The sequence below is a fragment of the Hipposideros armiger genome, unplaced genomic scaffold (genome assembly GCF_001890085.2).
Source record: "Hipposideros armiger isolate ML-2016 unplaced genomic scaffold, ASM189008v1 scaffold_97, whole genome shotgun sequence".
In the NCBI taxonomy this organism is placed as follows: domain Eukaryota; kingdom Metazoa; phylum Chordata; class Mammalia; order Chiroptera; family Hipposideridae; genus Hipposideros; species Hipposideros armiger.
The window spans coordinates 4185102-4210206 of NW_017731447.1; the positions used below are offsets into that span (position 1 = coordinate 4185102).

Genomic DNA, 25105 nt, shown 5'->3' on the forward strand with positions numbered 1-25105 from the left:
GGAACTATCAAATCAAAATGACCCGTAGAAATGGGCCTTTCTACCATGCATGTGAGATATGGACCTTCTCCCCTCATTCTGAGAAATAAGATCTCCTTAAGAAAGAAAACTCATCCACAACCTCCCATATCCCAACCCTGACTCCTCTCAAGCCCCCAAGGGAGGAATGCCAGCTATGCCCATCCAAAATGAAGCAGAGCCGTGAATGTGTCAGGAGAAATTGAGACCTGCCCACTAAGAGCTAGGCTGCAGATATTAGGAAATAATACTTTGGAGATTTAAAATACTTGTCCTTCAGCTGTCTCAGACATTATGTGCCATATTTAACTGACTGAATTCTCCAGCTCCTTCCCTTTGGTTTTTGAAGAGAAGCTACCCTGCTTCCCTAGTCTCTTACCTGTGTGTTTTCCCCCTCCAGCCTGGGCGGTCGGATGCTGGACAAATGGATGGTCTTGTAGTCGCCAGAGTTCAGCTTCACAACAATGGCATCAGCATTCAGCACCTGCATCACCTGTGGGAGAAGCGAAAATGCTCAGACCTGCTTTGCTGTCCCAGATATCGTAACACACATGCTAAGGAACAAGGCCCACCCCAATCGCAGGGAGAAAAATGGGATCAATAGCCGTTTGGGGGAGATCCAATATCATCCTTCATGGGAAAACAATGTTGGAAAAAACTATGCTATAATTACCAGTCCCCAAAGACCTGATTCTAATTTTTCAACGAGTGGAGTCTATATCACTCAGAAAGACGGTCAATCTTTTTTATCTATTGCCCTGACCAAGACAGGTGGTTAACTACAAAACTTATGAACCAGAAATCCAGTCTCTATATGTTACTGAAGGTTTTCCTGGAAACAGGCTCTAAACTAAAATCAAAATCCCTATCTCAATGTGAACCCAGGGAGAGAGGCAAGGGCTGGATTAGAAGGTACCAGCACTAGATGAGAAAGAACCAAAATAGGATGTCCAATAGAGAGCAGAAAAATCAAAGGCAAGTGGAAGGCGAAAAGAACTGTCATCTCATCATGGGAAAGGAGATGTTAATCTCACAGGCAGAAACATTAAATCACTAAGCTATTACTTCAACTACTCTGAAAGCCACCTTTTCAAAGCACTACTATGGGCATCTTTGTTTTAGAAGCCCAACTTGGGACCAATGAACCCCACTCTCTGAAATGATGCTGAAAATGATGAACTTTCAGTTTAGAGTAACTTACAAGGATGTGTATGCAAAGGGCAGAAGCACAAATACTCCTCTGTGGAGGTTATCGGAACACTCCACTAAGGTGCACAGAATTCCACTGAAACCAGGCGAGGTCCTTATCTGGGTAATAACTAGAACCCATAATTTAACCAACAGTCTGCAATTCAGCCAATTATATTCAGAGCCTGTTGTTACAAGGCTGTTCTTTTTCTTTTTCTTTTAATTTGCAAGAAACACTTTGCTACAAGGTAGCTATCATCTGCAGAATCAAAACCAACTCTTCTAGGCTTCAATCAGGCCCTATAGGGATTCAACAGGCAGCCAAACAAACCACAGGGTCAGCTGCCACAGGGAGGGGAGACTCTCCAAATTTTCCTCCTCTTTTATGCATGAAACAAAAGGAGCTAGACTCTCCTTTGCTAGGGATAAAAGAGCCCTCGTTAACTATTCCATTTACTTGTGGACTCCTCTAAAAATGGCTACCCTCTACCTTTTTCCAAAGAACCAGCTAACCACACACCAAAAAGAGTGACTCAAGGGCCAATCCGGAGAAACAACAAAAAGCAAAAACAAGGGAGAAATATAACACAACAGGCAATAGCAGGAGGAAAGTGCCATCAAACAGAATGGATGAACAAAGAATGATGATAGTTGGCATGGAGCTGTAATTCCACAAGAAGACTGACTATGGCTGGTAGATGGGGGGACATCCCTGGGTTTTACCACCATAAGTAATGGAAGCCGTGGACAGAAAACCAGGCCAGTGACCAAAAAAGTAATGAAAGGTTGAGAGACAACTGAGTAGATCAGGAGGAGGGGGGGATTTTTAATTAAATTTACAAGGGTAACGCTGGTTAATAACATTATATAAATTTCATTATATAAATGTATACAACATTATAGTAAGACATCTGTATATACTCAATGTGTGCTCACCACCCGAAGTCTAGTTTCCTCCTGTTCCCATATACTTGACCCCCTTTACCCTCTTTGTCCTGCCCCACCCCCTTTCTAATTTTCCACTATACATAAGATTAACAGCAAAAAGCTAGTCTCAAGTAACCATAGCCATTCTGCTGTCACCTTTTTGACAGATCTGAGAATCACAACGGCTAAATATTAAAATCCAAACGGCCAGAACTCAAAACTCCTCTGGCCAGAAAAACATGGTGAAGTCCACAGGTAATCAAAAGCATGGTCTGTGGTCACACCAGGACCAAGTCAAGGTCAGGGCTGGTTACTGAGGTGTATGGGTTATGACTACCAATGGGCGTAGGACCCTAGAAATCAAAGAGCCCCTTATGCCAGCCCAATCACAAAACACGTCCGTGAGTGTAGAGCTTAAAAACAGCCAAGAAGATATAACCAAATACAGAGTCAGTAACAATGAAAACGCATGCATCTTATTCCCATTACTATCTAAACATTAATGCTAAGTAAAAATGCCCCTGGTAATGGAATCGTCCCCTTGTTACCTAAAGGCACCAAGAGTGGCCTGGACAACTGACCAAAATGCATCAAAGATGATTTCCCGTCCTTTAAAAGGCCACGTAAAAGAATTAAAAATTGGATGAGAGAACATTCTAAGGGCAAGGTACCCAAGATTCATGCTATTATTCTGCTATCCCCCCTTCAAACCAAAGAGAAGGGAAAGTTCCACAAAGCCATTCCCCGCAAAGCAGCTAGTAAAGCAAATCAATACTCCTCCCCCCTTGGAAGTACAGGGCCGCCACCCGAAGGATCATGGGGTAATCATCAGGTATCGCAAATGCACACACATCATAGTGGTTCCTAAATCTCAGTGATGGACAGAACCACATATTTCTCCCATAGCAAAATTAGCTTTATTCCACTGTCAATTGTTAAAAACAGGGCAATTCCTATAATCCAGACATGAGAAATGGCTAGACACTCTCCATTCCCTAGTCACGCTCAGAGAGGAACACAACCAGGAAAGTGTCACAGTGCTCACACCTTCGCCCCCTGATTACAGACGTGGAGATCTAAGCACACCCCTGTGACAAGGCACGGGTATTCGTCACTCCTCATAATGCGTTAGCAGCAGCAACGGCGGCGAATGGATCCTAAGAGCTGTAAATTTCAGGCCTCAGCAGCAGACTGCTCGGTATCTCCCTGATTAGAAACCTCCTCTTCAAGAACTGCACACTCGGATGCTGCCAGCTAACAAGGTCTGGCTTTCTGGCGAAGGGGTGTGTGGTGAGTGCATATGTGTGTGTCCGTGTGTGTGTATTTAAGGGTGATTTATGGCTTTTTATTCCTCTGTAAATTGTGTCATTACTGTCCAGAGAACAAGCAGCTCCAGAGCTGAGACATGGACGTGGCAATGAAATAGTGGTTCGAGGCACGTACTGTGCAATGAGGGAAACGCAGAGTGGGTGACTATTTGAAGCCTGCTCATCAGCACCGTTACAGACCACATTTATAACAGCGATATTTCTTCCGGTGCTTTTCATCAGGATATTTCTAAGTAGGCCCACATTGCTCACTTTCTCCACACGCTACAGATTCCTACTCAATCCACCCCCACACACACCCACCATACCACCCACTCCAGGAAATAACCCAAGGCAGAGGAGCAGAAATCTACACTGCAAACAGTCACTGGCTGGACTCGAAACACAGGCCATAAATCCACCTCCCTCCCTATCTCTTGAAGCCCAATTGTAAAAGGAAAAATGAGTGGTTTAATGATGACGGGTGTAGGCTAAGGGCTGCCACAAGTCAAGAGAAGTGCAGAGTGCTGTCAGGGGCAGGGGACATCCATCCCCATCCCTGGCCTCCTGCCACATTCCCCATCTGCAGAGCCCATCCACAGTGCCCACAGGGTGGCGCAGGGCGGCTGCCATCCAGCTTCTCAAAACCCTGCCGCGCATATAAAACCAACCAGAAGAGCCAACAAAGCCTTCTGAGCTGCCGAGACCCTCCGAATAACCTCTCCAGACACAACTACCAGTATTTCCAGAGCAAACTTATCAGTACCACATAGAAACAAAAGGACCAGCAGTCCAAAGGGGGCTTCTACAGGCACAAGCAGGGAGTGCCCTTGATGGGGCCACTGGGAATGGGACACCAAACACCCTTTCTACTCTGAAAACATGCCTTCCAGCAGTTTCTCCTGCTCCCTAAGGACGTATGCTATGTGTTTTCTCCCCAAAGCTAATCCTGCGAACACTACTGAAGCAACACCAAAGTAGGTGAAATAAGGAATATACCACAACTATACAGCACTGGCCTGAAGTCCCTACCTAGTCCCTTCCCCATCCCCCAGAAAAGGACAGCTGCCACCCTGTGACCGCGACAAAATACGAAGCACAATGATTCCCTGATACAAATATCTCTAGGCACCTGAGCATGATCCAACAGCCTGGACACTACAATAGGTGCTTCAAAGGAAGCCAGACATCAGACAAATTCCCACAGAGGAGCATCCTACAAAACACGCAAGCAGTACTCCTCCAAACTGTCAAGGTCATCAAAGGCAAAGAAAGTCTGAGAAACTGCCATAGCCAAGCAGAGCCTGATGAGACATGACAACTAAATTTAGTGCTATCGTGGATAAGATTCTAGAACACCCAACAGACACTAGAGGAAAACTAAAGAAATCTGACTCAAGTGTGGGCTCTGGCTGACAGTGACATATCAATATTGGTACATTACTTATAATCAATGTGCCATAGTTACATGAGATAATAACAGGGGGAGCTGGGATGGGGAGGATGTGATGCGGGGACTCTGTGGACTATCTGCCCCGTTTCTCTGTAAACCTAAAACTGTTCTAAAAAACAAAGTCACAACTGAAAAAGCCAGGTAAATTATATTTTTTACAAATCTTTTCTAGTTCAATCATTTTCTTATCAGCAATTAGTATGCTGACTTACGCTACAAGCCAGATGTAATCTCTTTGGTGCAGCAGAAGTCATCTTCCTAGCCAGACCATCCCAAAAACTTTCAACTGGAAGCCTGATGACAAAAGTCAAAGAAACAGCTAGTATTTTTTTGTTTCCACATTACCAAATGGGACTATGATGGAAAAGTCTAGATAATGCCAAACCTATTAAGTATCCCTACTTAAAAACCATCTCAGAGAAACATGATAATGAACTCTATTCAGAGCTATGACTGGGAGCACAGCAAAAAATAATCAGAGCCAAATCATGTCAGTACTACACTCTACAGTGTCTATGGGTAGCTTACATAACCTGATCTCCAAAACTGGACACGGCCACCAATACCAGTTAACTACTTAGGGTAATCTCCCAGGCAGAGCCCTGGAGAGGAAGCTCCTTGAAAGCAGAAACCACGCCCTATTCTTCTGAATCTTCTCAAAGCCCCTCAGTCAGAGCTCTGTTTGTTTAAGCAATCAGTTGGTAGAGAGAACCTAGCTCCAGGCCTCTCACCAGGCAGGGTGGTGGGAAGACTCCACCTCCTGAGGACATGCTGCCCTCCTCACCACCACCCCCCCCTCCACCCTCAGTGCTATTCGGGGGCCCAAACATCCAGCAGCAGGGACAGGGAAGCCAAGCCACGTGCTCAGGGGACCATATGGCTACAAACAGCACAGATCAGCGAAAACGCCACAGGGAAGGCAGGCAGGAAACTGGCAAGCCGCGGCAGGCACACAGTCTCAAGCAGGCTCAGCGAATCACTGGGAAGTGAACACGCTTCTCGGCTAAGCTACAGGGGCAAGGAGAGCCCTCCCTTGCATGTCCTTCCTTTAAGAAGGGAAGCTGCTCAAACAGAGAATGGAAATCAGTCTTTCAGCAGGCCGCATGGACCAAGGGAACAAGAAGTGAGACTCTTGGCCAACAGTCTGATCTACAGCATCGCATCAGTCCCAGAAGCCACCTGTAGGGTCCCAGAGGCAGCCAGTTAAGAGTTCATAGGTCACCTTTTGGGGGGTTTTCAGGCTACTTAGCTGTTCTCTGTGCAATTAATTCCTAGGAGACAGGGTGGCTGCTGAAGAGAGAACCACTCTTTGTTCAGGCCTTATAGTCACATGAGCAGACTCCTTCAGCAAAAGCCTGTAGCAGAGGACAGTCAGGCTGTGTTCATGAAGGCCCAGGGCACCTGAGGACCTTTTTAGGTGTCCTTGGCATTAACAGATATTTTAAATCAGGTAAAACAACTACAACATTGCAGTTGGGCTGCAGGTTATGAATAGAAGTGTGGATCGTTTTTCTCTTTTAAATTTAATGCTGATAGTGCATGTTCTACAACAGGGGATGGCAAACTATGGTCCAAAGGCCATCCAATCCACTGCCCACTGTTGTAAATGAAGTTTCATTGGAACACAGCCATGCGCATTCACTCACATATTGTTTATAGCGGTTTTCTAGCTATGGTGGCAGAGCTGAGTAGTTGCAACAGAGACTATATGCCCACAAAGCCTAAAATAGCCCTTTCAGAAAAAGTTGGTCAACCTCTGTTTTATAACATATCAGAAAATGAACACACATAGGGGTCTATACACTGGTTAACATTGCTGGAGAGCTATTTGGCAAATATGCTCAAAAACATTCCTAAGGAAGTAATTACCATTTACATAGAGATTTATTCCATTTTTTCAATAATTGAAAAATTATAAACTATACGAATATCAACCTATTGGGGACTGGTTAAATAAATGGAGCAGAGCATTATGAACAAACTAAAGCTAGTGCAAACATTTACTTTTTGGTTCCCTCCTTAAATACCTCTAAACAAAAATAAAGGAATTTATTTTATTTTTTTGCCATAAGCCCAAAAGGACAAAGATTAATGGGAGAAAAAAATACAGCAATAAAACTTTGGAAGCAAGAAAGCAGATGTATGAGTGGTAAGTCTCCACAGACTCACAAAAGCTAAATCTTGAGCTATTGGTGAGAAAACACAAAAACCAACCTGATTTATACTGCAGACTTCCCTCAACCATCAAGACTAAGAAAATGCCAAATCAGTAGTCTCAAGTGGGAATGAAAATGGGGCCAAAAACTAGGATTGGTTTAAAATTTATGTAAGAAGCACCTGGGTTTCAAGATGAATACACTAAATCCTACACATAAGTTTACTGCTTCTAACCCAGCGTTCAATACCTCATTCTAAAATAATACAGACAACCAAGGATCACCAGATAGCTGAGAAAAGCCTCTAAGATAAAAAATAAGGGACCAAAATAACCAAAGAGAATTGAAAATAACTTGGAGAACACAGACTATGCCAGGAAAAGTAAATTTTCAAAAGATTATAAGAAATTCCTCAGAAAGCTAATAGATGATATTCATCTCTGAAACAAGTACTAAATGTTATTTTTTAAAAAACAGTAATTAGAAAAAAATTCAGAGAAAATGAGCTCTTAGAAATTAAAATACAGTATCACAATGAAATAATAGAAGGGCTGAAAAGTAAATACACGTATGAAGAAATCTAGAAATTAACAAAAAACAAAGAGATGGAAAATAGGAGGGAAAAAATTAGGAGACCAGTCCACAAAGTCAAACATCCCAAAAGGAGTTCTAGAAAATAGAGAGCAGAAAAATTAGATGGAAATCAACAACAAAACAGTTGAAGTTCCCAGACAGAAAGGATTAAAAATTAAAGCACAATATGTCTACGCATGGATAACAAAGTGCATCTTTATAAAACTTGAGGATAAAAAAGAGCTTGCAAAAAGAAAAATTATATAAAAATGAGGAATCACAACTGTTTAAAACCTCTATAAAAAAAAAGAAAAAAAAAGGCTAATAGCTAAATGACAGTGGAGCAATGCCTTCACAATTCTGAACAAAAATAACTTCTATTATAACAAAATTCTATACCCAGCTAAACTATCTATCAAGCAAGTGTAATTTTAAAAAAGACTGAAAGGTCTCAAAATATTTACCTACCAAGCATTCTTTTCCCAAGAAGCTAAAGAATCTGTGTCACCAAAATAAAGTAGTAAATCATAAAGAAGCAGCCATGGGATCCAGCAAACATAGTTCCAACCCAGAGACAAGGCACAGAAAACCCCAGGATAATAGTGAAGAAATCCAAAGATGACAGCTCTATAACGGAAAAAGAAGAACTAGTCTAGATTGGTACAGGTCACAAGACTCCTGGAAAGTACTATTGAAAAAGATAAAATTAACAGACTGAATCAATGTCTTGTGAGAAGATTTAGATAGGTAGAGTCTGGGGGTTAAATCAATCCATATGTAAAAAATATGTACATCAATTTTAAAAATTATTAACCCCAGGTAAAACAAAAACCTGTGCAGGAAATGAAAAGTACTCATAATATGCTATATGGTTCAATGGTGATTACCATTTACAAACTAAACTTTGAATATTAACTGAACCAGAATTATTATATAGTCCTTGAAGGACTGGGTAAGAGTACATGCACACCCATGTGAATATGTGTGCATGAGCGAAAAAACTAAACCTTCATCCTCTGAAGTGTGAAGGAAAGGGGTTATTATGCCTAAAACTAAAAAGCTTAGAGCAATATAAACATTTTATTCAAAGACATGGATTAGCCAAGAGTTAAAAACGGCTGCCTGAAGGGAGAGGGAAAACGGACTAGTTCGTTTCTTAGTAAGACCACAGAGTTCTTTAAATGTTTATATGTTAAAAATAAAAACTTACAAACATAAAAATGATATACAAAAGAAGATCAGTACTACTTGAAAGTAGGTACCAGTCTGCAGTGAGATAAGGAGCTTGTATCAGAACATAAATCAACGACATCACTGAGAACATTGCTGACACTTGTTCTGTAGCAAGCTTTTCTTGATGAAAGCAGCAATGCCTTGATTTACATTCCAGCTCAAGCTCCTTATTTCATATCAAGGCACTATGAGTAGGACTGGTATAGATCAAGGGTCAGCAAACTTTTCAGTAAAAGGCCAGGGAGCAAATAGTTTACGCTTTGCAGGCCACATGGTCCCTCACCCACTGCCCACTCGCTTCTGCCACTGTATCACAAAAACAGCTATGGACAATATGTAAATGAACAGATGTGACTACGTTCCAATCTATTCATGACGCTGAAATTGGATTTCATGTAATTTTCATGTGCCACAAAACATGTTTTTCTCTGCAAGCTCCCTTCTTGGCTCACAGACCATACAGAAACAAGTGGTGGGCACAGTCTGCCAACCCCTCCGATAGTATGGCTGACTTTGTTTAGAAAGAAAAAACCCTGTGTCATCGTAGTTCCATCTAGTGTAAGTGTTTTTCCTTCTCCTTTTTATGCTTTTCTGCTTTAAAAACAAAAAGAATGCTGAAGAATTTCAAAAATCAAAATGTTTTAAAACCATTTACCTGCCTACAAATACAATGTTCTCTCTACTCTCTAAGCAGGCCTATACCGAAATAACCTAAGTTTATGTTTAAGATACTCCAGGAGAATGGCTAGTCCTCATAATCCTCAAATGGTTTGGGGAAGCAATCCTCTATTCTGGCATTGGTATGAATAAAACTTCATAATGAAAAAAGCCATACCCTGTTTTAAAGCGAAACAGAGAAAACCAAAAACAAAAACCAGATCCTGAGATTCTAGATTTTAAAAATGCAGGAAATGTTCCTATAGCCAGCTCTCCCTTTTCTAATCACCAATAGTCATTTTTAAGATAAATGCAAAGCTACTAATTCAATCATCTAATCTTTTGAATTTCTTTCTTCAGCAATGCCTTAGTTCCCCAACCAGCAAAGGCCCCAAACCCTCAAAATCTTCTTGATTTCTCTACAAACTTGGTTTCAACCGAGGAGGGGCTGGTAGGGACAGTACAGGGATGGCCATGGAACCCGCCCAAGCCTCATCTGCATCACTCACATCACAGACCCGCCAAGTGATGATGGTGGGAATGGGAGGCCTGCCTTCCTTGTTGAGTGAATGATCATCCTTTCCCTGTGTAGCTACAGTCCTCCCACAGAACAGATTACAGGAAATGGAAGGGAGCACAGCCAAGTACGCTCCAACTAGGTGGAACAGCCACATCCACATTTCCAAGTTAGCACAGTCCTCACACAGAAAGGGAGCAGGGATCCACTCTGGTCTGCGTCAGCCTGGGGAGGTGCACAGGGGAGTACCCAGCCAGGGACTCTTCCCAGTGATGCCCACGAACAGGCGCGATTCCAGGGGACCTGACCACTGCCTGGAGACCTCCTCACGAGAAGAGGGGAAGGGCCACCTGAGCACACTGTGACCTGTTGGTTTGCGCAACATAAAAAAAATAAAAAATAAAAAACAAAGGTCAAATCTTCAGACTTTGTTAAAAATGTACCATTCTAAGATAAAGGTGGTTCTTTATCCAGGATTTTCCAGGCTGACAGCGCCACCTAGTGTCTGTCCATCTTAAACTGTTAGGTGACATTTCAGATCGCCAACTCTCCATCCAAGGATGTGAATAAATGAACCACTTTTACCCCATAAAGACAAATCTTCCAGCATCTCTTGTCAAAGGTAAATATACGTTGAAAAACAGTACAGCACTTTGGGAACGTAAGAACAGGCCTACTTCTCAAGGTACCAAACCCTATAACTGAGAAAACACACTTTGATAGCACTGCTGCTAGAACCAAACCATCTATTTATTTATTCAGTAGCTCTAGCTCTTGTCAAAGAAATCCATTCCGGGACACATCAATGGAGAGCTCGCAGAAAAAAACATCACATTAGAAAAACTTCAAAGCCACAAGCATCCCAAAACAGAAAGAACAGCAACCGAGGTCATATATATACTTGGGCATAGGAAATCTAAGAGAATGCCATTTGCTAAGCAGACAAAAAGAACCCGTAAAATATGAGTTGTTTCAAGGTGGCAATGTCCACAACTTTAACCCATGAACGTCTAAGGAAGTTATACAAACTTACAAAAAGAAATGTTAAAGTTCTTATGGTGTCTAAGTCCCCTATGAGAGAGAGAGAGAGAGAGAGAGACAGAGAGAGAGAGAGAGAGAGAGAGAGAGAGAGAGAGAGAGAGAGAGACAGAGAGAGACAGAGAGAGACAGACAGATACTGGCTTGCCTTCAAATAGAAATGCTTTAGCTCTTGATTGTCAGTAGCCTGACAAGGTTCATGGTGCCTCTGCCTCTCTCTAGATGCTGAGAACGACTCACCTTGGCAACAAACTGCTTGTCCTTTTGGTCCAAGTTAGCGGTGGGAGCCACATAGTCTCTCCACATTCTGAGCCTGCGTTCCTTGGCAAACCTGACAACAAAGGAAGGATACAAATCATTCAGAAAGACTGGGTCAGTGAAGCAAGTCCACCATCACTCTGGGGCAAACAGTACAGGATCAGTCCTACCCTTCCTCACAGTAAAGGCACCCAGGAGAAAGGCCACCAGTCAAACCAGGACAAAATGTGACAGCCGCCAAGAAAAAGTATGTAAGCAACTGTACCGATCCATAATGCACATAAGCTGTAAACCCACGGCTGGGAGGCTGGGTCTAGGTGGGCAAGTTTTTGAGCCTGGACAAAACAAGTCCACCTTGATAACTAGCTCTTTGGCTTATCCAGTATCTCCTGAGTGACAAACTGGACAAAGTGGCACTGGAATGAAAACACAGAGCAAGTGCTCTTTTAAATGGGAACAACACATACACTAAACAAATATATATATATATATATATATTTTTTTTTTTTTTTTAAAACATAGGCCTGCTTCAATTTCCATTTGAACTATGGATAGGCTATCAGCTACCCAAATCCTACGTGGAAAACAAGAACAAAATTGTCACTGTGGGGCATCAAAAGAGTAAGAAAAATGAACACACCTCCAAAAGAAGTTAACCAACAAAAGATTAAAAATCAGGTTAGCAGAAACTTTTTCTAGTACTGAGCCCAGTAGATATTTTTTTGAGTCAGACTAAGAGAGATAAATGGAATATGTGCAAAGATTGAAAAAAGAAAATCAGGGCCGGCCGAGTGGCACACTGGTTAAGAGCTGGCTTGGGATACCAGCTCTGAGCAGCAGAGCCCCAGGTTTGGATCCCACATGAGGGCCTGTAACACTTCCCTCTACAGCTAAGATGGTGAACAACAGCTCGACCTGAAGCTGGGCTGCCATGAGTCGCCGGCGATGGCATAGGCTGCAACCCCTGCTGCAGTGGGCTGCCATAAGCTACCATGTGTGGCTGACAGCCAGTGTGAGCAGCCGGCAGCTAGTGTGAGCTGCCAAGAGCCACCATGAGCAGCCGTCCAGAGGCCGGCGACCGATCTGCCTCATCCAGGAAGAGCGCAATGATAATACCAACATGGGCCAGTGAAGCGATGTCCTATACAACTAGACTGAGGAACAAATGGACAGCAATTGTCTGTTCCCCTCCCCCAATTCCTCAATTAAAATCTTTAAAAAAAAAAAAAAAGAAAAAAGAAAATCAGTGAACAGCTATCTCAAGTATTTACAAACAAGCACTGCATGTGCAGGGGAAAGGAACCACTATTTCTGAAAACAGTATTGCAACCTTTTTAAAAAGAAGCACTAAAATGAGAAAGACAAAGCTGCACGTAGTAGCTGTAAAATACACAAAGTACTTCAATAGGGATTTACTGACAATGCAAGCAAGCTGAATACAGCATACAGAACAGCAAGTAATCACATTATCAAAATATGGTTTGCATTTGCTGGTCTAAACCTGTTTTACAACAATGAGCACTCTGAAAAATCCATACAATCGCCTATAGATGTTATAAAACATGGCAATACTGCTGTCATTATACTCCCTTTCTTCAGACAGAGGCAGGAACTTAAAGAATAGAATAGGAATTATCAACCAAAATAATAATTTAGAATAGTGGATTTACAGGATTTTCTGAACAACAACAAAAATTAGTATCACAGAACAATCAGAGGTATTTGGAATCCTTGATAAGAGTATTGTATCTTTTGAATTTAGCTGTGGAACATAAAGACTAACACAACTTTTATATAATCATTGTATTTTTCTTTGAAAAGTTTGGTTCAGTTTATTATAACGTCAAGCAGACTTATAACTATTACACTTATCAATCAGAAGGCCAACATTTAAGAGGCATATCTTTCTCCAGTAGAGCTAGGATTTCATAATCTTCAATGCAAAATATTAAAATTACACAGGCAAAGAAATACATCATGTTCTATTCCAGACACACACCCTGCTTCCTGTTGTACAGCTTGCTGCAAATGGGAATGTAGTTGGATTAATGCTTTGAGTCATGCATTTCTCATGAAATTACTCGAGTAAAATCTGACAAGTTTTCTTTATACTGTCTTCTTTACCCAAAACATGTAGAAAAAACAGCCCCCATATCAATTATAATCATTGTATTTTTCTTAATCACAGAGTCTACCTTTGTCAGACATGCCATATCAAATACCCCAGATTAAAATCAACCGTTACAAAGAGTTGCAAGTACTTCTGCTTACAGGTATAGAAGGATGTAAAAGACCTAAGAAATGGGAAAAAGGCTAGTCATCAAATTCATGTTCTCGCACATCTCTTAGCTATGTGTCTCAAAGGCAAAAATGTGACATTATCAAGACCATTATAATTTTATGATTCCAAAATAAGCCATACAATAAGCCATGAGAGTGAAACATTTGTCATCAGTGCTCAGGGGTCTGCCGCTTAAATGTATCCTGGGAGGCGGGGGCTGGGCCTTTCCCGATCACCATCTCCATTCATTTGCTCTTGCTACCTGCTTCGTTTTCTTCCATCTACCCCATCAAATGAATGGGGTTCACCTTCACCTGGAAATACTTGACCTTGACACTTGACATCACCACCAATATTTGGAAAATCCACTATCATTTTTTCTGGAAATCAGTTATTTGTATACGTCTGCTTTAACCATGAGGCACCTAGCCAAAAACAGGACAACAGCATCTCACAGTTGCATTAGTATTTATAACTAAAACATGCTTTTAAATAAAGTAGGGCATTAGGCCTCACACTAGCACTGAATGGTCCTGTTGTAGGCCCTTAGGCTCTATCTTTCCATCACACCCCTGGCTCCAGCCTGCCTTTTTGGGAGTAACTGGTAAGAGCTTTCATCATCCACAATGAGCTTCAAGTTTATTTCATCCCAAATGCCTAAAACCCCAAATTTAAGTGACCTGAAAACATGAAAAAAGCAAATCAAATGAAGAATGATGTCTGGGTGGAAGTCTAGGTCCTTACTGGATAGCCCTGAACTCGACTGAACCTCAAGACTTACAAGGAAGCTACTCCTCTGAGATACTAGCCTCTTGGAGTTTCCCGAATCCTTTACTGAAACAGAAGAGACACTGACACAGATGCGGGAGAGAAGGTCGCCAGGTTTCTTTCCCTGAAGATCCTTAACAAGATCCTTGGCTGGGAGGCTTCCCTGGAAAACCTTACCTCTCAGCCGCCCTCAGCTTTTCTGCACCCCGAGTGTACACCGCAATCGACCAGTCCACGCAGCGTGCAAAGCCTTCCCTCAGGAGGAGCTCTGTGATGTTGCCATTCTGAAAAACAAGGCACATGAGAAGGCAGGCTGAGGTTCGAGTCCATGGCAAGAAAAGCTGTTCTCTAGACGTCTGACACAATTAACATAGCCACAAGCTGGCCTGCAGTGCATTAAAAAAAAAAAAAAAAGTAGCGCCATTTTTTTCATCAAGAAACCAGCCGTAAGACGGGAGACGCCACTCTGGACTCTCAGCAACCTTGGCTTCGTACCCTCGCAACACAGCACAGTAGCTCTCACTTAATAGGAATAGGATAAATGTTAGTGGCACTGAATGGAATTGACATTTCAATAGCTTTTCCTGTGGGCAGAGGAGGATGTTAATCTTTAGTGGAGATTACACCTTATTATTTGCTTCCCGAAGATCAGCACTTAGTCCCCTTTTCATGAGGGGGAAGCTGAAGAGCGAGCTGAGTAAGGGAATAACTTAAGCTCCGTTTTGCCCAGTGAATCGCAATTCACATGCTGCTGTGACATGGAGCCATCTGGCAGGGCACGGGCAGACAGTTAGTGCTCCAGGAGAATCAGACATGACCTTGGCACACTGCGAACCAAGCCTCCCGGCCTTCCACAACTGCCATAACGGAAGAATTCTCTAGCCAAAAAAATAACAGTTTACTCTGTATTGGATAGAGGTTATAATAATGAAAGTCCACTTCAACTCCAGTAGTAAAAAAACAAGGTCATTTCCAGTCCAAGGATAACCCACCTATCCAAGTATACAGTAGGGTACAACTCCCAATAGTCAAAACATAAAGAACCTATTTCCTGCTCAAAAGCAGAGTTTGGAGGAAGTGGACAAGGCCTGGCATTCACCAAGTGATTTCTCCATAGAAAGATTTCTTCATCATAGTCCTACCAGTACTCCTAATAGCCAACTTCTAGGCTTATACACAAACTCACCAATCCTATCCTGCAAGTATCAGAGCTACTTCTGCCCAGTGTAGCAGCCCCCACTTTCCTGTGCACAGCACCTCTAGGAACAACATGGGGTAACAACTGATAAAAGTCCCTCTTCCCCTTAAACTCTGGAACATTGGAGATGTATTTTCTAAAAGTGAGAAGTTGCACAGATTTGCCCAATTCTATCAGGTAACTGATATCTCCCTTGAAAATGTCTCAAAAATCAGATGATAATCCTGCCAAGATACTTAAATGGCTCTTAAATAGATAAAGAAGAGAAGCAAACGACAGCTCCTCAAACCCCAAGTGGGCCCCCAGCCCACAGAGCCCAGTCTGCACAGCACACTCACTGGATGAAGGATGGTACCCAAAATGTTCTGGTTGTGGCAGCTCTCCAAAATGATCTGAACATCTCTCTGAAGCAGTCGAGACTCGGTGAAAAATTTGGCTTCTGCAGCAAAAGGCTCTGGTGTTTCACTGCCATCTGCTTCCCGTCGAAAAGTTGGGCACTACAGCAAAAGTAAGGTGGGTTAGTAATGCAGCTTAAATAGGAGTGCTCGGCCCACTCCCACCACACTGGACATCCAAAGGGCACAAACCAACAAGGCTATGCTGGGGATAGTCTCAGATCAGGTCTTCTAAACCTTCTGAAAACACACTGGTGAAAAGTAACTGGAAATAGCATCATCACCTCAGACTTCTCAGTGAGGCAAACAAAACTCATGTCATCACAGGGAAAATAATTTTAACTACAGTTGAAAACAACCCCTTGTCATAAAAAGACTGACCAGTGCCTAGCTTTAAATCCCTGGTATTTGTTTAATCAAAAGTGGATATTTTACATTAAGACAAGCTGTACTCAGCACACTTCCTGCCTCCCTTTCCATGTTTTAACAATCTCTGCACAATCCACTGCAAACAGACCCTGAGTACTGAAAACATTACAAAATCGTATTTGATCTAATTGGAATTGTCCCACTGCAAAGTTTAATGTACTCTAGCCAATGTTCATGGCCTATATCAGGAAGAAACAGTAGATCTGAGGTCCCCAATTAGAAAAATCCATCTATGACTGAATACTTCACAAGCCCAATACCCACCCCGCAGCCCCGTGTATGGTCTGACCTTGATTCCTGACAGCATGACGGTAACCTGGTAGTAATCTGGGAGGAGCAGGGCCCTGACCACACTGCCATCTCGCACGTGCTCGATGATAGCTGCAGACAGAATAAACAGCCTAAGCCATTAGCAAAACTTATGCCAGGAATAAACAATGCCTAATCAAACTGCACTCAATGCGGTTCCTCTCCCCAAACCCCTCAGGAAAGCCTCCCTCTGAGAAGTGATGAAAGGCTGGCAGGTCGTTAGTATTCACACAACAGACTCTTCCATGAACTATTCCTGGGGAATAGCGATCAGGCCAACTTCTAGGTCTTTTGAACCTCTGGGACCTCATGGCTCATACCTAAACTTTGTTATCAGGAAGGTAAGTTGCTCACCTTAGTACCAGGTGCCCAGCAAAAGCAATTCATAACAAGTCAGGATTGGTAATAATTTTATTTCACTGAGTCAGTATTAACAAGGTCTCAAAGTAGGACCAGAACTATATGGAGTGTGTGGTGTGTGTGTGTGTGTGTGTGTGTGTGTGTGTGTGTGTGTGTGTGTGTGTGTGTGAGACGCATAAAGAATACACATTTCTACCATTTTGGGGATGGTACTTAAGTGGCCATCTTTTAGAAAACAGGAAGATCCCCAATGTGCCAAGATACCAGTTTACCACCCTACACGAGCAAAGGACTAACCTCTCCAAAAATACATCTGACGGGACCCATGTGAACTGGATTCTACCATGTGCTGCGAATCCATGTGCTGCTCTACCCTTAACAATTGCCCTTGGACAGTAAACAAGCAGGACAGGTTCTATGAACAAGAAGCTCGCGCGCACATGCAGAGCCCCCCCCGAGGCCATATGTCTGTGCCCGCCGGCCTCACCGTTGACAGGCTTCTGGTGGTGTGAGTCCACAAAGTGCCGTGGGTTCTCAATGGTGTACTTGAGATCCCGGATGGTGTGAGAGCCGTTCCCCTCGCTCCACATCCCTTTCTTAGAGGCCTTTGCTTGTTCCTCACATTCCGAAAGCCGGTTCTGCTCAGGACTGGGAAGTGAGAAATAAACATGACGGTTAGTGAGTGAGCTCACAACAGCAATCTCAGGCTCTTCTTTGACTCTGGATTTCTTCAGCATCTTCCCTCCTTGAAGAGACCAAAGCATCTGTTGCAGATCAATAGCTTCAGATCCAACCCTATAACCAGAAAACTACCGCAAGTGCGACTTCTAGATTCCAGATTTGTTCCCTCAAACCACCGATTCGATCTTAAGAGCACTTAATGAGAAGACCCAAGAACACACATCTCAGGATTGCCACTGGCAGTGATTACCAGAGCGCAAGCTGGTGGCTCAGAGGGAAGCAGCTCTGGGGGGGTACAGCTCCATTAACTAGCCCGATTCTGGGACTGGGATCCAGGCAGAGCTCAGCGGGACACAGTGCAGGGAAGGGGACTGAGAACCACCCTTGCTCCCTGTTGTCTACAGCCCAGGGCTGAGAATGCAGAGGAAGTACTGTCATTGCAGATAATGTCACCCCAGAACTACTTACACATTCAATAAGGCCAGCTAAGCAAAAGCAATTTGAAAATGTTAGACTCTTCCTTCATCAGGCAGGAAACCAAACTGCATACAAGAGTAGCCAGAAAGTCAGCAGATAAACAAAACCCAAAAAAGCACCAGAAATGACTCTGCTCTTCTCTCTCTCACACATACCTGAGCAAAGAACTGAAGAGTGAACTGCATGACCTTTCCACAGTCTCAATACCTGGTTCCATCAGTGGCTACATGCAGAAATTGAATCTCCCATCTTGATCAGTAGAGCTGTCTAGGCAGGGATCCCTGCCCTACAATTTCTCAAACCAGAAGTCTTCAGTAACTCACTTCCCTCCTCGCCCAACAAAAGACAATCACATCCTCTGGGATTCAAGGGAGCCAGAATCCGATGGGAAAACATAGCTTCAGAGATAGAAGCAAACATAGAAACTGAGAAAAGAAGGCTTTAAGAGAACTTTGGAGAAAAAAAGGATTGGTAGACCAGGGGAGGCTGCTTTGTTGAGATGGTATGATACTGCTATGGTATTTGTAAAAATTCTTCATTCTGTTTGCAAACTGGATTCCTAAAACACAGCGCAACGGTAATCACGCCAGCAACTGTCCTTAAGATACAGCTTTGGCACACTTCTAAAACACCACCTAGGACAACTGTCTTCATCCAACTAATTCTCACATGCTCACATCCCAGGTACAGGCTCCAGCATGTGACTCCGAAGTCGGAAAGGACCACAAGTAGATGGTGAATGAGGGTCCCCACGTCTATGATGGCAGGAGAATGCATAAAGTACATTTTCGCCTTTGCTCATCCCCATCATTGGTACAGTCCATGCAAATATGTATCCAAAGCCTTTTTTCAGCTATGTTAGTCCTTGCTAATGATTTAAACAGCATCTTTACCCTCCAAATTACTGATGTAGCATATCACTTTTCAGAGACTAAAGTGTTAATTAAAGCCAGCTGCAATCCATCCTGCTGAGAGCCAACACTGGTGAACTTGAACATGATACATGGGTTATAAAGCTTACATACCTAGCACTCATTTCTAATAAGTTCACATTGCCATTACCTAAGCAAACCCACTTTTACCTACTACTTATTAAGTATCTACAGATCCATAGACCAAAATAGACTTACGGGCTCTGGAGAGAAAGAAATTTTCCCTGACTTTAAAACAGAACCATGGAGCTCTTGTCAGTTTTGCTAGACTCTAAGCAGCAGATTTTGCTTCGAATTCTATTTTTTCACTCCATTTTATTTTTCAGTGCACTTATTCCTCCTACATGATATATTGTATATCTGGTTGCATTGGTTTATTGTCTGTCTCCCCATTAAACTGTTAGAAGCTAAGCCTGTTGGTTCACTGCTCTATTCTCAGTGCCAAGAACATAGTCTGGCACATAGTAAATGCTCAATGAATCTTTTGGGATGGAAGGATAAATACTCTGTAAGACAGAGCCTGTGGACTCTTATGAAGAATGGAGCTGCCTTGCCTCAAAGCCTGTTTGTAAAGGAGTTCCACACACCAAATGCCACTAATGAATGCTGAGCAACCGGCTGGCTCAGAATAATCCACACTTGGGCAGCAATGGCCTAAAAGCCAGACACCAGAAGTTACCCATTTAATGTCAGGGCCAAGGGTGAAAATGCAGCAAAGCCAACACAGAGCGATGGCCCAACCTCCCTTGAGCGACCCCACTCTCACAGCGGGGCAGAAGGAGGTCAGAGGGTCAGAAGTGTAATGGCGACTTACTTATTGGCTCTCATGCCTTCTCTGCGGGTGGCCAAGCCCTCTGCAACCAGAGACTCTGCAATGTTTTCCCCATTGGTATCTGAGGAGGAAAAAAGGGAATTAAACACAAGATTCAAATTGGTCTCCGATGGCAATAGAGCTCAAACGGAGCCCCCTGCACCCTTAGCTCTTCAAGGAGAGTGTGTGGCCGGAGAATTGGACAAGGCAGCAATGCAGCGTTGGGTTTTTCAGAAAACCTCTTCGTTCAAAATGTCCAGTCTCTAAGACCCAAAGGTCTATAAATCTTTTTCTCAGGACTTTGTTTCTAATTTTCTTGTGTATCTCCCAGGCCAGAGGCAATCTCAGGAATTACTGGAGACTGACAAGAAAACAAGACACATGCGGCAGCCCAGGAGAGCAGAAAGAATGCCGACCTGAGCGGAGAGGCCTGGAGCTGAATACCAACTCTCCTCTTACAGCCCAGACAAGGCCACTCAGCATCTTCATTTACTCATCTATTAAATGGGAACAGTACCTGCCGAGATAGCTTCTTGCGAGGATTAAACAATGTCTGTAAATCACCAAGCACACAAGAATGAAAACCACAGCACACAACCAGAAAGACAGATGTGTTTAGGATTGTCTATTACCGTTTATACCAGAAACTCCAATTCCTCTCAGGGTGCCCTATTCTCTGCTCCAACAGGACCCAAGACAAGCTACACCATTTGACGAAGACTTTCTCCTGCTCTCCACAGAGACATGGGGGACAGTGTTTAGATTTCTAATCTCATACAGCAGCCTTCAGAGCAGGCAAGAAAAATGAAGTTAAATGTAAAACCCAACCTGATTACGTTTTACCTGGGCACTTGAACATTAATTGCAGTTCCATGCTAGTGAAAAAGCTTTTAGGTTCTGTGTATTCTCGTAAATCTCTGCTTGTCAGCCAAAATGATATAGAACACATCTACGAGGGAATCACCGCATAAAAATCTTTAATATGTCAGAGAACAAGCTCCTAGATAAACTGAAACACAGCAGTCTAGCTGAGGTAAGTCAGCACCAAATAAAATTCTGTAAGGTTTCTGTTCGGTACACTACACAACGACTTCTGCAAACAATGACAAGTACACACACCACCCACAAACCCAACCTAACTGCCTTGCCATCAGCATGCCCCAATTTCTGCAGAGGCAAATTGTAAGCCTCTTCCCTTACGCAGAAAAGTTAAGATGAATGACATTTATACAAAGGCAGCTAGGGTTTTGAGAGTGAGTGTGGCTCACAAGAACCTTTCCACTGAGGTTACTGCTGAGGCCAGACAGAGACACACAGCTAAGCGAAATTAGTAAATATTACACTGGTTCTTTCAAAGCAACAGGAATCCCAAAGAATGGAAAGGCAAAAGGAAGGATTCAACAATTAAGGGAAAAGTTAAGCAGTAAGGGGCCAGGAGGTCAGGGGGTGAGAAGAATGAAGCCGGGGTACAAATAAGGTGAGTGGCCATAAAACCAGCCAATCGACAGCACTCCCAATAGCTCTCAGACATTTTCCTGGCACAGAGCACTCCGACAATGGCTGTCAGCAGGCCCGATTCTAAAAACTGAGTTCTGACTGCTCCTTCTAAGGCAGAAAAATACATTTCTCTGGGCCAGCCTCCCAACGAAAAGCAACAAAGTGTGGTGGACAGAATACTGAAAACGGAATTTGTAAGCAAGCATCTGATTCTTGCTTATTACTTATCATGTTATGAATTTGATCAAGTCACAATTGGGGATGGGACAAAGAACAGATGCTCCAAAAGTCTGAAGACTAATCTCTTTCTGTAATATGCTGTATGTAGGTTAATCACAATTTCTCAAATTCTACCATTCTCCCCCATCGTAAAAAGAGTAGCTACAAAATAGGATAAATATTTGAATACTAATTAATTATCTAAGCGACTGTTTTCTTTCATTAGAATTGGCGTTAGAGTTGCTTAAAGTATCTGAGTGACAATATTAAACTTTAAGCCATTTAAGTCTTTAAAACTGAAAATGTAGGTGATTTCAGTCATTCTTTCACTCTATGTTCATTGATCATATCCTATGTGCCAGATGTTATTCTAAACATTAGTATATTACTGCTTAATTATATCCAGTCTGTAATTTGGGTCAGTTTAAAAAAATAAACTTTTTAAAAAAAACTTTAAAGATCATTTTAAGTGTCGGATTCTCTTAACATAAAAATTTGACCATTTTAATTGAGGACTGAGATTGTTCAAATAAACTCTTAGATATGGGCTCTTTATAGAGACATCTGTGCCTGCAACTATCTGTCATCCAGTGAGGTCTCTTCCGGGGTAACAGCAGACTGACCAGCTGAAATAGAATTGGAACTTTTTTAGGTAATGAAATCCTTGAACAACTACATTTTGAAGGCAGTGCACTTCTATTTATCTTACATTCTTTCTAGGTAACCATCCAACAATAATGCTAAGTGTTTATTTCCTACTGTATTATTTGAATTATGGGTCAAAGGCAAATTTGTCTATTTCTTTTTTTGAAAAGATTCTATCCATTTCCATAACTTCCCATTCTATCAAGAAGCAGACAGCCATTAGTCTGGGGGGCAGGAAAAGGTGGTGTTTCTCTACTGGGTAAATTAGACAAGACGCCTCCAAGGTCACGGCCAACTTGCTTTTCAAAGACCTCTACAATTAAGAATCATAGGAGGATGCTGTTAGCCTTGCCACTCTACCCTTCTTGCTTACTTCCAGCACTGACTACCCAAGTCAAACAGATTATCTAAAGCAGCTCTGCTGGGAGGTTATCAAAGAATCACAGGAAATTTTAAAAAAATATATCTGCTCCCAAAATAATTCCAGATGAACACAACTGTTTTATGCTTTACGGAGAACATTCTACCAAATCTTGCAATGTCCTATTTCTGTTCAAACTCTATTCCATGAGCTTACTCTCCCTCTACTTAATCCAAAAGAGCAGAACACCCACTATCCCAAGAGCCATCTGGCCCTAAACAACAGGCCTGTGTGCACACGTCAATGTATTTACTGAGCACACACTCTGTGCCAGAGCTAGGTGCTTCACATAGCCTCTCTTTACCTTACAAATAAAGTAACCAGGGCTTAGGAAGGTTAAGGGTTAAGCAAGGGTCCATGAGGGGAGAACCAGGGTTCTAACCCACAGGCACAGAACTCCAATGGCTGTGTCGTTTCCATTCAATCACAAAACGTGTAGCTTGCAGAAAACCACAAGCTCTCAACAAATCTTCCTTTCCTAAAGGGAGTCCCCATGATGAGAAGAAAAACCACAAATAGATAAAGGAAATAGAAGATGCAATCGGAAATCGATGGCAATTCAATTAGCACTGCAACCTAGAAACACAGAGCCGTTGAGTTCCACGGGCTGAGGGCCTGACTACGGGGAAGAACGCTGCGCTGTACAACTTACACGGAAGCCACGCCAGGAGAGCAGCACAGGAGGAAGTGCAAGAGCAGGCCGTGCCTCTGCGCCTGCGCGCAGGGAGCTTCAGTGCCCAAAGCACTTCCACCTACGTCAGCAGCCAACTGTCCTCCAGCCCCCGCCACCAGCACTCGCACTGGCCTTGCACCAGACGGAAGCTGACCTCTGGAGGAGCGTTAGACTCAGAGAAAGAGATGTGTCCTTGCCTCCTTGCTACTCACCTTTGCCAAGGTAGATCATGCCATACTCTCGCCCCTGGGGAGTCTTGTTTTCTATCGTGAAACAGACTTCCTTTCCAATCAGCTTCTTCCGAAGGAACTCTCGAGCAGGAAATGCCCAGGGCTGAAAGGCAGAACAAATGTGTCACAGGGAAGCTGTGGAGTTCCCTGCCACAGTCAGCACTCAGGGGCCTTCCTTCAGGACCCTGGCCCTGTGCTGGGCCCTGAGGAGAATATAAGAATGAAATGCAAATAAAATAATCAACAAACAAACAAACAAAAAGAATGAAATGCAGAGAACTGACTGTGTGGTGAACACACAATGTGATGTATACATGATGTATTACAGAATTGTACACCTGAAATCTATGTAACTTTGCTAACAATTGTCACCCCAATAAACTTTAATTAAAAAAAAAGAAAGGCACACAGAGCAGATCACACACCTGGAGGCTCATGAGAAAGCAGGTCGAGGAGCTGGGTTAACCAGCACACAGGCCCTAACGTCAGGCCTCATGGTTTTCCAGACGCTGGCAGTAGTACTTTCTCCCCCAACACCATCTACTCTGAGCTATAGCTTACTTCGCGAATAATAATTGCCAATGATTTTATAGCACTTACCATGTGCCAGCCACCATTCTAACGCTTTATATTTATCAGCCCACTCCTGAGTGGGAAGTCCCAGGCCCCAGAAGCTCGCCTAGCCAAAGGAAGCCATACACCACCTCCCTTTGCTCGCTGCTTCCCAGTTTATAAAGCACTTTCACTGACTATTATTAAACTAGACTGAAACCTCAAGTTCAAGGCACTGTGGAGTAAGGACACAGTGCCGGTGCTGTATTTTCAGTGAGCCCCCTACTCAAGTAACAGCTTCGCTCATGTCATTTCCTCCGCCTGATTAAAGAACAGCCAACAGAGGTGAGAAGGGTCGGAAGTATTCTCCCCAAATGTCTCTTCTCCTACTGCTCTGGTCTGAAACTATAGCAGGGGGACCCTATATGGTCCCAGAATCTTAGGGAAGACATGGGTAGTAGGCTCTGGTAAGGGGTCACTTTGACACAGGGAGTGAGTCACACACCCGAACAACGGGAAGCAGAGTGTCCACGTGATCTCAAGATACCAGGTAAAGGGATGGTTTTGCCATCCCCAGACCATCACTCCTAGGTTGGTACCCAGAGATGTCTCCTCTAAAGCAGCCCTGTCACGGTCGGCCACCACAGGCACTTGAATTTCCAGTCTGGACCTAGCTCAGTGCCCCACGTTCCCTTAGAAAAGAAATGAGGAAGGAGAGGGTCAGAGGTCGAGGAGTATATGATCAGCAGGAGCTCCATGTGCAGAAAAAACGCAAAGCAGAAACGGGGAAAGGGGCGTATGATAGGCATACACTGCTTATTAGTCTCGCGGAGCCACAGAACTCGGGCCACACGCCATAGACGCACTTCAGTACATCTGGGGCCTGAGCTTTTCGGCCCATG

At 43.2% G+C, this 25105-nt stretch overlaps 1 protein-coding gene across 1 annotated transcript in view; it reads right to left on the minus strand.

The window, feature by feature from the left end:
* The window catches only part of SND1 (staphylococcal nuclease and tudor domain containing 1), a 442168-nt gene that overhangs the window by 368868 nt on the left and 48195 nt on the right, over window positions 1-25105 (minus strand). Inside the window, exons 3-10 of the mRNA XM_019646123.1 lie at window positions 23634-23754; window positions 19970-20048; window positions 17553-17713; window positions 16686-16777; window positions 15911-16069; window positions 14552-14658; window positions 11308-11398; window positions 398-511 (exon numbers count right to left, since the gene is read on the minus strand). Coding sequence (XP_019501668.1) covers window positions 398-511; window positions 11308-11398; window positions 14552-14658; window positions 15911-16069; window positions 16686-16777; window positions 17553-17713; window positions 19970-20048; window positions 23634-23754 — 924 coding nt within the window. The remainder of the gene's footprint in view (window positions 1-397; window positions 512-11307; window positions 11399-14551; window positions 14659-15910; window positions 16070-16685; window positions 16778-17552; window positions 17714-19969; window positions 20049-23633; window positions 23755-25105) is intronic.